Here is a 13,326-nt window from a genome sequence, read left to right on the forward strand (position 1 = left end):
ACTTGCTGCTTATTTTGTACTCTTTCTATTGAGAAATAAATGAATATCTTTCTCATTCAATGTGTGGATGTGAGGATTGGAAATAGCAGGATTGGTATTAGCTGTGTAACATAGTCCCTGTTGAACCATGTTGTAGGGAAATGTCCCTGTTGAACCAAGTAGCAGATTTCCAAGTGCATGCAACAAATAAAACTGATATTAATAGATAACATATTCCAAGAAAGCACTATACTACACATATAAAACAAAACAGAAGGAAATAATAAACTCAATCTTGAAATCCAAACATTTTAATTAACATACTGCCAAACTTAACCTAAACATCTTCATAGTTATCATTAAAAAAAGCAAAAGTATATTTAAATAACAAAAGGGCATTGTTCAACTGCCAATCTTAACCCAAACAGTAGGGCATTGTTTAAATAATACCAATTATACAAAATAAGGGCTTGGCTATAATTATACAAAATACAAGTCATTCATCAAAAGATATAAAACAACAAGCTATTCATTTTTTTTTTTTTTGAGCATGCCTTGATGACTGACTCCTAGCAAACTTGATAGCCCCCATGTATCTAAATGCATTCTTGGAAGCATTTAGGGTCCCTGATGTGACCATCATTTTCCTCCTCAGTCTTAGAGTTGGACTGCTGCCTAAGTTGTGTGGTGCAATTGGATTAGAGTTGGACTGAACTTCATAAGCCTGAAAGAATGAGCTTTTGCTGGCCTGAACTGGATTGGATGATCTTGTGGGGGTCTGGTGTGCACTTGGATTGGAGCTATGCATGCTGGACTGGGGTGGTGGAAAAGGTGTGGCAGAGCTATGCATGGTGTACTGGTATGGTGCACTTGGGCTAGATGAAAAGTGCATGCTGGTTTGGTATGGGGCACTTGGGCTGGATGAGAAGTGCATGCTGGTTTGGTATGGTACACTTGGCCTGGAAGAGCTTGTCCATGGCTGAGGAAATGCACAAGGAGTGAAGCTATGCATGCTAGACTAGAATGATGGAAATGGAATGGGAGAGCTTGTCCATGGCTAAGTTGGTGCACCAGGAGTGAAGTTGTGCATGTTGGATTGGGATGATACAGATGGCTAGGGTGGTGCAAATGGGGCGGTTGAGCTTGGTTGAGCTTGAGCTTGTCCTGTTGGCTGATTGATTTTGGAAGAGTTTCTGTATCTACTAGTCTATAAACAAGAAATCCACATTTATTGACATGTAATATGTAAAAACTCTCACACATTTACTTGACAGATATGGTAGAATGTTACCTTATTGGCTGCACTGGTTTTGTTTATGGTGCCTAGTAGGGAAGTGTTTCCTCCAATCTCACATTTGCAACTTCTTTTATTGTGTCATAGTTTACCATAGGCCCTACACTGTTTGGAGATACCAGCTCTCCTACCTACTTGTTCACTAGGCTATTTCCGTTAGCCACCTCAACTGTTTGGAGATACCAGCTCTCCAACTTGTTGGATTTTTATTAATATTTTAATCCCTCTGTTAGCCACCTCAGTTATTTCCGTCTGTTAACTGATAGAAATGAGTAAAATAACACGCGTTAATTGGTTTAGGGACTAAAAATAGTGAAATGAAAATGTATGGACTAAAATGGAAAAAGGCCAAAATGTAAGGACTAAAAGTGCATTTACGCATTCTTTTCAAAAAAGGTGCTACATCCACAGTATTTTTATAATATTTTCACAACAAATCATAGGTAATTAGTTGTTATTGGTTCAAATTTGAACTCAACACTATGATTACTTTTTTGCCTCAATAATAATAATCAGTAACAATCTGCCACTTATGATTTGTTTTAAAAATGTTGTAGACATATCATTTCTCATTTTGAAAACTAACTTCAAGAGTTTAAATTCTCTTTTTTTCGATGTATTGAATTGTTCACACCTCCTATCCTGTGCTGTGAGAGGAAAGAGGAAACTCCTTAAAGTATCCACATTAGTGGAGCTAAATAGCTATATTGCTATTTTTAGCACCACAAAATACCAAAATGTGCCCTACAATAGTGAAGCCAAAACTATATTTTTTGGCTTCATAGCTACAGTGTACAGCTACCTTTGACTGTGCACTATAGATGACTATGCATGGTAGCTAAAAGTTAAAATAAAATAAAATAAAATAAAATAAAATTGTGCGTTCACACTGCTTTTGATTATTATACTAATTTTTATTCTTATTTTTCTTCTTCCTATGTTTCGTTTGTTTCTTCGTGTCTCTCTCCTCACTCCCTCTCCATCTGCTTCTCTCTTCCTCCACGCTGGTCTACACGAGCCCATCCACCACAAACGCATCGTCGTCGACCCACACTTCAATCAGTCATCGCCACCGACCCATGCTTATCTACGCTAACCCATCTCGACCTCTCTACTCTGTTTGGGTAACCAAATTGTTTCAAAGCTTGCTTGCTGATTTACAAGTGATTTATAGGTGAGTTTCAAAGATAAAATTTTGTTTTTGCTCCTCATCGATTTCTGTTTGTTGATGCTAAATGTCATGTTGGAAATTGTTTTGAGAATTTTCTGATTGCAAGGAAGTTTTTATTTTTGTTTCTAACAAATTGGTGTAAATGTTAGTTTGAGAATTTTCTGTGTGCAAGAAAGGCTACATTTTTTTGGTTTCTAATTTATTGTAGTATAAATTTGCAGGGAATTGGCGGCGGTGGCGGCGGCGGCAGAGGTGGAACCAGTAACAATTATGGTGGTTATGATTGTTGTTTATTGTAGTGGATATATTATTTTATTGTAATGGATATTTATTTTATTGTGGTGGATATATTATTTTATTATATTGAAAGATAAAATAAATCCACTAATATTGGATGTTTTGTAAAGTGAGTACATAAAATAGATAAAATAGCTTTTTGTGGTACTAAATAGCTAAAAAAAAATAGCTCTACTAATGTGGATGCTTTAAGAATGAATAAAAAAGAGAATTAACTCAATTGGTAAAATTTCTGATTGTTAAATAAGAAATTTGAGATTCAATCCTTACCTATACTGTCATAAGTTAAAACTCTCTTAAAAGAAAAATGAAGAGATTTAAACTATTGAATTGTCCACACCTCTCTATTTCTTTTATTTTATAATTCAAATCCTAGTTAGTTAATATACATGCGCAACATATATAATACTTTTCGTACTAATGTAATAAATTAAAAATTGTGCATACTTGCACGTTTGATACCAATGACACAAATCAAACGCCTTTATTTCAATTTATAAATTCAATTTCTGATATAAACTGTACTTGAAACAATCTCTTACGAAAAATGGGATAGAGAGGATGGTAAAAATCTAAAGCAAAGCCAATTTGAAGCTAACCTAGTTGCTAGTTAAAATTTTTAGTTTTTAGCAATTATTAAATCTATTTTATCTATTTTAATACACTATTTTGTAACTCACCATACATTTTATTTCTTATTTTTCACATCATACCAAACACTATTAATTAATTTATTCATTTCATTGTTATTGTAGAATTATTAATTATTATTGAATTAGTTTTCTTTATTAAGTAATTAGATTATTTCAAATCAGATTGTTGAGAAGCTTCTATTAAACATAATACAAATATTATTGTATTTATCTAATAAAAAAAGTATATGAAAAATGTTTCAATATTTTTTATGGTAAATTTTTAATAATAAACGTACTGTTATTAAATACATATATGTACTGTTATTTCTGTATTTCTGTATTTTTATGCTGAATTTTTTATATGTACTTTTGTTGAAAGATGTCAAATTTATACACGTCTATATTTATTGCATTATACAAGTGTCATATATTACTAACTATGTTTCAAATTAAAATTTACAAATTTAAAGGTATACAAACTTTCAAAGGCGAGTACACCAATAAGAAAGAATGAATAAGTCCAAGTTGGGGAAATGAAACAACTTAGACAAAAATTCAAAATTACATTGGTAGGATTAAGAAAAAAATAAACTTATCAAGTAGATAAGTAATAGAAAATATAGTTGCAAATAAAATAAAATGAAAGAAAATAATATATACGACTGACCCTAATTTTTTATGATGAAGAACTTCACCAAGGTAGGGCCCTTTGGACCTTCCCCTAAGCAGCAAACACAAATACACGACCTTACTCACCAGAACCATATATTAGGAGTTCAAGGGAACTCTTTATTGGGATTGAACTCACAATGTTTGAGTCTACAACTCATCCAAAATTTCCAACAACTAGGTTGCACCCTTACAGGTGACCGACTTCAACTAATTTAATTTGTTGAGAATTCATAATCGACCCCAAAGGGTTGGGAATTAAAAACTTCTTGTTATTTTTGTTGAAAGGTGTATAGACTAACACATCAATTAAACAACATGATAATCTATAAAGTATTAGATAAAATAAATAAATTAATATGAATCATTAACAGGGATAGAACCAGGATTCAAACTTAGGGGGGGGGGGGCCAAAGTTCTTTGTTCTTAGATTTAAAAAAAAAAAATTGGAATATCAATACTAGAGGTTGACAAAGTTGCATTATTAATATTAATTTATTAATTATTATTTGTATTTTTTCTTTTGAAAAAAATTAATAGTAGGATTTTATAATCAAGAGTTTTGCAAGTCAATTGACACGTCTTAATATTTTCAAAGTCTAATTAATGTGTGGATGAAGCAATCAATATGTGGTATAGGAGTTGTTTTTATGGCTATGAGAGTGGAGTCATTTGAGAGGGGCATAGAGCTCTCAAGAGAGAGGGAGAAATTGGATAAAAGTTATAGGGTTTTTGAGATTTTTTTTTTTTTTTTTGCTAGAATTTGTAATTAATTTTTTGTTATTGTTTTTGTTTAGATTGGATTTATGATTTGTCCAAAGATTTTTCTTATTATCTAAATATGTGCATTTTTTTTTATATAGATTTTGCTTGTTATCTATTTGTTGGATTTCTAGAGTCAATTTCTAAATTTGGGGAGGGGGGCCAAGTATATAAATTTAAGAGCTAGAATTAAAATTCTTTTTGTTTATACACATACTAAGATTTTTTTTTTTCAAAGGTTGGGGTGGGGGGGGGGGGGTGGGTGGGGCAATGGCCCCCCTTTGTCCTTGAATAGTTCCATCCCTGATCATGAAATAAACAATATTGACAATATATAAAATAGAGAGATCATGTTCCCATGTTTTCACTTTTCTTTCTTTTTTTATTACTTTATTTAAATAAATTTTTTTTAGTATCTGAATGAGATTTTTCTTTTGATAGGTAATATAATTGGTTAAGTAAAATGGAATACATCTAAATGAGAATATTTCTTTACATCATTTGAAAAATATGAGTGTACCAAGGTACATTCCAAAACAAAATACAGACTAATCTATTCAAATCAAATGGTTCCACTTCCGTGCGACTATGGTGAGACTCTAGAGTCAGGAGACAATGAATCCAAGTGTGTGATAATTTATACCATTCAGATTTTATTTGCCCAACTTTGGACTCAACTACAAGCCTACAAGTTAGAGACTCAAAAATTGTCCTTAGATGGAACGCACTGGCACGTAGAGCTATTTTATGTCCCAGCCTATTAGTTTGGATGGAAGATATTATCTTCCATAAGATGTTAATTCTGTACTACAGGTTGATTTACAAAGCAAAATAAGATGAACTGATTTTTTCTGTACTACAATCTCCTTTAATAAGATGAACTGATTTTTTCTTTTTTTAAAAAAATACTCACAAAGCAAAATATATAGAACTAGTATTTACTTATTTGGGGGAATGACTTTGATGTCCAAATTCTAAATTACTAGGGAAATAAAAGTGATGTCTTGGTCTTATAGATAATATATATATATATATATTGAAGAGATTAAATTTATAAAAATGTGGTGTAAAATTCAAGTTTTATACCCTCAATTCTAATATCCATTGTTGTTTCTAAAAAAAAAAAAATCTAATACCCATTATTTTAGAATAATAGGCACTACAATTTTTATCATATATGCTTTACAAACTGAAGTATCACCTTTTAAACACGTGTAAGAAAAAAGTAGGAAAATTATTTATAATATTATTGACGTGACAGTAATTGCATTTGGTATCTAGTCATTTTATAATAGTTTCTCCAAAAAAAAAAAAGTCATTTTATAATAAATTTTGTTAGGATAAATTTTGTGTCAAATAATTCATTTCTAATCATATTATTCAATATACATTGAAATTTAATTCAGTTGTAATTGCATTGTGTCAAAGAAGATCAAGTAAGATGAGTGTATAAAGTGCAATAGTAAGATTTTCACTTGAGCGAGAATCTCATGTTAGGCGAGTTCAACAGATTTCAAAAAATAATTACCCAAAAATATTTGCTTGAAAGGGGTCTGAATTTGGTTCTAGTGAATTTTCACTAGAGAATAACTTTGGTTATTTTTTTATTGTATTTATAGCCAATCAAGCCTCAATTGTGACTAATATATCCGTGATTAACCCTAAAACTATAGAGAGAAAGCTGAGACTATCATATCCCCTTCAGAGAAAAATCTTTGTAGCCTCCGTACCTTCACCCTTCCAAATTAACTTACCCTTTGAAGGAGAACCCGTCCAAACATCTTGATTCCTTTGTGTGTATTGGATTAGTGTTGGAAACCACAAAGGCAATTCCGAACCTTCAAGAGGCTTTAAAGAATACAAAAGATTGGATTTATAGTCAACATCTAGACTTGCAAAACCGAAAGCCATTGAAGAGAAGCAATTGGTGCAACTTGTTGCTACTAGGAGGGAGGAGCTCGGATACAAGAAAATATACATAGACCTAAAGGGTTTTGTATCACAACTATCTTCATAGTTGATTAGTTTGATAGGTTTCACAAGAGTTGTATGGCATGGTTCTCATCTCTCAATCTATACCTTAAGTTTAAACTAAGCCCTCGCCATTCAATGGCTTTCTACCTGCATCATAAGAAAAGATTTAATAAGTTAATCAAGAGAAGAACTCGTATCTCCAATCCCTTTTCACCATTATATGGTCTCTTTGGAACCATAGAAATCCAATGGTTCATGATGGAAAGTCTCCAAATCTGATAGATATTATTCTGACTGCCTAATCTCTGGTCTGTAGGTAACAGGAGGCCTATATAAAAATGAATAATCATGACCTCAAGATCTCAGCAAGCCGACTCAAACTCATATCTCAAATAGGAATTCACAACTCATCAACAAAGTGGTTGGGCGTAGGAAAAGGAAATTCAGATGATAAAAACAACTGAAATAGAATAATCATCGTGGAAGAGACTCTAGCTTTATGTCACAACCCAGTTAATCATGCTAAGTGAGTGAGCAGGTTGACATTCCCATTCAAGTGATTAGCTTAATATTCTTTTAGGAGAAGTACTAACAATATTTGTTTCTTAAATTCTATGGGTTCCAACTATTTTTACGATTAAAGGTTGGTTGGTTGTCATGACCATTTTTGGTCATGAAAGATAATTGCCTGATTGTCTATTTCTCTCTGGTTATGTGCACTTTTGTGCTGTTTTTTGAATCTCATTGTAAATTACATGATTTGTATTGGGATGTTGTGCTCCAGGTGGTTGCTTAGGATCGTCTATTTTGAAAATCAATAGCAGTTCAGGCAGTGGCAGCTCAGTGAATATCAGAACTGCAAAGTACTCCATAGCTTTGCAGTATATGATTTTGGAGGGGGTAACTGAAGGCAGTGAACAGTAACATTGTTTGTAGATTCAGTCTATGAAAATATAGTTGTTAAATTACTCTCTTCTGATTGAACTTAAGTGTCTGAGTTCTACTATGTCATCATCATTATTGGAGCTCTTCTGTCCCAAAGCAACTTCTAATTCTGTAGAAATTCTTAAAACTTCGTAGTATTTATATATTTTGGTATATGATTTGAATCTCACTATTTCAAATTTTTTAATAAGCAGGGGTTTTATAAATTCAGCTCCAATTTCTTGTCTTAATCTTGGATCACATACTGATTATGCAGACGAATTGGGTTACCCTAAGAAAGAAATAGTAGGAATTAGGTTATTACTTCTTTGATGCTGCTCTCCTTTGGTTTGAATTTGTACATTTTTTCTAAGGTAAATAGGTAATGGACAATTCAGATATCATTCAAAATTTCAATGTGCATCAAATTCTGGATCTTGGAAGCTTTAATTTCTATGGTATGGTGCCTTCGCAAGCAAACAAAATTGCATCATAGGACTAGAACTTCTTGGCAGTCTCTAATATCTAAAACTTAAAACTGAAAATTCATGTTTATCAAAATAGGCAAGCATAGGCAAATCTTTTCAATGCATAATAACAATCTATAACTAGATTTCCCATTACTACTAACTCACCAAAATGTTCGTTTGACTCATCCATGATATTATTCTGCTGAAAGAAAGTTACATAATTAGCTTGTAAGACGAGTGCATCATTATTCATAGTTACATACACTGCCAAGTTATAGTTTTTCACAACATAAGCAAATGAAAAACATCAACAGCAAAACCAAGAAGGGAAAATAGAAGATGACCCTTATATATTAGCATCACAAACTTCCCTTTGTGAATCGGATTTTTAGTAAACTCCTTTTTGATAATCGGGTTCACGAAATTCTCCTCCAAGATCATCACAAGCCTCTGCTGGGAACACCCTGTAGAGCAATCATTGACATATATAAGATACTATTTTAATTACCCATTTTTTTTCAAATATGTCATTGCAAATTAAAATTCTTAAATTCCTAAGATCTTACGTCTTCGGCTCATTGTACTCGAAATACTCTCATCACCCTCTGCAGAAAACAAATCAGCAGTAGAAACATCCTTGGACTCTTCCCCTTGTCTTGACAAAGCATCTACTACCACATTTTCCTTACCCTTCTTATACTCAACCAAAAAATTGTAACCAAGGAGCTTAGTAATCCACCTTTGTTGAGCTCTAGTACGCACTCTTTGATCCAGCAAGTATTTAAGACTCTGCTGATCAGTTTCTATAACAAAAGGTTTACCCACCAAGTAGTGCCTCCACTTTTGAACAGCTACCACCACAGCAAGGAACTCCTTTTCATAAGTAGAAAGAACCAAAGTTCTACCTTTGAAATGCAATAGGCTTTTGATCTTGCATTAGGACAACACCAAGACCAAACCCATTCCACAGTGAAAGTCTTGGAAAATTTTGAAAGTGCTAACACTGGAGGATTAGAAATAGCAAGCTTGAGCTGTTGGAAAGCCTGAGCAGCAAGGTCAGACCAGACAAAAGAGTTTTTATTCAAAAGAGCAATCAAGGGTGTAGCTATCTGACCATAACCTTTAACAAATTTCTTGTAGTAACCAGTGAGACCCAGAAATCCCCTTAAGGCTTGACATCGTTAAGGACAGGCCACTGTTGAGATGCGATGCCCCAAATACTCCACTTCCTCACAAGCAAACATACATTTGGATTTCTTGGCATATAAATGTTGTTTAGCTAATAACCCCAAGACAGTTCTAAGATGCTCCACATGGCTAGGCAAAGATCTACTGTAAACTAGAATATCATCAAAGAAAACCAAAACAAACTTTCTAAGAAAAATCGCTTAAACACCTCATTCATTAAAGATTGAAATGTTGAGGGGGCATTTGTTAACCCAAATGGCATCACTAAAAATTCATAGTGGCCTTCATGTGTTCGAAAATCTGTTTTAGGGATGTCTTGCTCCCACATTCTAATTTGATGATATCCTAACCTCAAGTCTAATTTAGAAAGAGACAAGCCCCGTGAAGTTCATCCAACAATTCATCAATAACAGAGATAAGGGTACTTGTCTTTAATGGTAGCTTGGTTTAAAGCTCTATGATCGATATACATTCTCTAGGATCCATCTACCTTCCTCACCAATAGGACAAGAGAAGCAAATGGACTCTTAACTATTTCTGACAGAACCTATTTCTGACAATGATGAAATTTCATGGTCAAGAGCTTAAAATCCCAATTGATTACTCCTAATGTACTGAGCCAATAAGTTCCTAAAACCACTTCACAAACTCCTAAGGGCAACACATGTAATTGCACCATAAAAGTATAACCTTGCACCTGTATTGCCACATCTCTACATACTCCTTGTGTTTTGATAATTTAAGTAACAAAGCAGCATCAATGAAATTATGAGTACTACCAGAATCTAAGATAATGATCAACCGTTCTCCCATAATCATGCCATTAACCTTTATTGTGCCTGGAGTGGGACTACCAACAAGTGCATATAGAGTAATCTCAGCCTCTTCTATTCCCTCATCCTGAGACTTAATGACACCCTCCATACCATCTTCTTCATTTCAGTAATCTGCAGAAACTATCTCTACACCTTCTAACAAAAATAGCTTAGCACTGTTAAACTTATCACCTGGTGCCCATTTATCATCAAAGTTATAGCAGAGTCCCTTTTTCTTCCTCTCTTCCATTTGTGCTGGTGAAATTCTCTTAATAGGTATTCTAGTCTTAGCTTCTATAGGAGAATGAACTTGGCAAGCCAAGTATTGAAGGCTTACCTTGTTCTTGCAAAAGCTTTGATGCTGGTAAAGAACATTTATTTTACAAGGAAAGCTAGCACAACTACAAAGTTATTTGCGCAGTTAACTACAGAATTCAAAACATCAATCCTAGATTGGAGGAATAAGCACGACGGAAATGAATTCAACATATGATCACAAAGTTACTTAAAAACTTATGCTCCTGGCTTAGAAAGCAACTTTAGCATAGCAGGTGAACAATACCACATTAAACTATGGGTTATAGAATTTGTGGGTATGTGATCTGACTCAAAAGAAATGAATTCATGTCTAAAAGAAACACATGTGTGCACACACACACACACACACATATAAGAAAATTCATGTCTGACTGTATTCATAGAAAACAAATAAATACACCAAATAAGGTACTTTCGCTAATTTTACCAACCAGCAACTCATATTGTTCTATCAGCTCATCAATCAAGCAACAAACATACTAAACAGTGATTTGTTTATTTTGCCAAAAAGAAGAAAAATTGAGGCCAGAGTATGGCTCCTCCCAATCTTAAACGATAATATACAAGCAATACAAAGCTCTTAGCATCTTTTGAGCCATACCTCGAAGCATCCACAACGAACCCTCAATCTCATTTACTTGACAGTAGCCCCTAAATAGACTAATTGACACATTTTCAATACTAATCTCCTAGTTCAAGGCCATCCCAGTTCAATTCCTCTGTTTATCCTCTCACTTAGCTTTTGATTCAAATGCAGTTAATGAATATTCCAGATGTGAGGGACATGTTCAAAACACTAACAATCAAAATTCAAGAATGTACCATTTGTAAAAAGCAAAAAACTTATAAAAAATAACTGATCTTGACAGCATCACCAACCATAGGAATGTGTATTCAGAGTTAACACTACCTCTACCATATAGCAATTATAGAAACATTAACAGGCAGTTATAGAAATATAGAGCAACCTATCAGTTGAGGAAAAAAACAAAGAACAGTGAGGTAAAAAAAAAAATGAGGAGATTGTAAAATGAACAATTATATTGAACCAGAAACGTTAAGAAAATACAAATACCCTACCAAAACTTTTCAATAAGTAATACAAATAATGATCAAAACTTTGTTTTCATTTACATGAAGTCAACAAACTAAATTCCCTATCCCAAGTCATCCCACATCAAAATATTCATATACAGAGAAGTCCATTATCCACAGAGTAGTTTGTCACATAGGCTCATCCCTTCCTTCAGTGTCCACCAAACTTGGCAAGTCAGCTTCAGTGTCAGGGAATCCAAGTTGATTCACATCAAAACCAAAATCCAGTACTGAATCTGTGAAGTCAAGATTATTTTCTAATAGTGCCATAAGTTCCGCCACATCAAATAACTCATTTTCAAAAAAAGCCAGCAATTCCTCCTGTCCATTATCAGTAGATTCATCCTTTACCAAACTACTTGTACTTTCACCAACAGAAGCCTCATATCCCGCAGGAGTAGGACCCGACATAGTGGAAACAGACTCTGGAAAGTTGAGTCTAGCCGCGGCAGCATACATTGCTCTTGCTGCTTCATCATAAGCAGAGGCGGCATCGTCAGCAGTATCAAATGTCCCAAGCCAGAGCTTCTTCTCCCTATTTGGTTCGCAAATCTCCGCAACCCATTTGCCCAAGGTCCTTTGCCTAACCCCCCTGTAATTACACTGTAAATTCTCAGCCCTTCCTTTTCCTTTCATGCACCCCTTCTTTGGCCCTTTGTAGGAAAGTTTACGAGCACGTTTCACATCATCACCAGAAGACTCAAGCAGCTGGGCATTATGGTCTCTCCACTTGGCCAATGTCTCAGCCACAGAAAATCCATCGCCTCTAGTCTTCCTCTTCTTTGAAGATTCCATGGGCACACCTTGATCAAGATAACCCATGTGAGACTTTTCCAGAAAATTCCAATGATCGCTCTGTTCAACGAAAAACAGAGAGATTCAGATAACAATGTTGGATTTCCCAAAGAGAAAAATCACATAAACCCTTTTGCAACAAACCCCCAGGAAAACCCAAAACAGAAAAAGGAAATTTTAAAAATCAGAAATTGTTTAATAATAGCCCAACCTCTTAGAGATTCAACAAAACCCCTGAAACCCTTAACAATATTTGAATTTCCCAAACTGGAAAAATCACAAAACCTTTTTGCAACAAACCCCAGAAAAATTCAAAGAAGAAATATAAAGAAAACCCAAAAATAAAATATAGAACAAAAGAAATTCAAAAAAAAAAAAAAAAAAAGAAATTCAAACAAGAAATATAAAGAAAACCAAAAATAAAATATAGAACAAAAGAAATTCAAAAAAAAAAAAAAGAGTAGAATTTTTTTCAAAAAATTAACGAACCTCTGTTAGTCATAGAAGAGTGAAACCCCAATGGCAATGATTGTAAACTTGTAGTCTTTCTTTCTTGCGTTGAGTGAGGTTTGATTTATGAGTCAGAGAGAGAGAGAGCTATTGTTTTGGATTCTTGGAGAGAAAGCTTGAGCTTTTAGAGAGAGAGAGAGAGCGCGCGTGAGGAGTGAGAGTGAGAAGTGAGGCGTATTTATAGTCTTCCCTAGTTGTCAGTTCGTGTGGGCTTAAGGAGAGAGATATTAGAGTTTTCTATATGGCGTGGCGCTTTTTGGACCGTTTATTTTGCTAAGTAAATTTCAAAACCTAAACGGACAAGGAAAAACTTTTAGTTAGAGAGAAATCTTAGAGTTTTTGTTTCTTTTCCAGTTTCTTTTATGTAATGTCCAGTCCGCCTATAGTGTATTTTTTACAACTAAAACCAAAACGTAAACAAAAACTTCCT

At 33.9% G+C, this 13,326-nt stretch overlaps 1 protein-coding gene across 1 annotated transcript; it reads right to left on the reverse strand.

Annotated features, from left to right (window-relative positions):
• Nucleotides 1–11,720: 11,720 nt before the first annotated feature.
• Nucleotides 11,721–12,413, reverse strand: LOC112015196 (putative dehydration-responsive element-binding protein 2H). The gene has a single exon (XM_065780527.1). The coding sequence runs from the start codon at nucleotides 12,411–12,413 to the stop codon at nucleotides 11,721–11,723; it is 693 nt and encodes a 230-aa protein (XP_065636599.1).
• Nucleotides 12,414–13,326: the final 913 nt, after the last annotated feature.

This window comes from Quercus suber, unplaced genomic scaffold, assembly GCF_002906115.3.
Source record: "Quercus suber isolate HL8 unplaced genomic scaffold, Cork oak 2.0 scaffold_238, whole genome shotgun sequence".
Taxonomy (NCBI): domain Eukaryota; kingdom Viridiplantae; phylum Streptophyta; class Magnoliopsida; order Fagales; family Fagaceae; genus Quercus; species Quercus suber.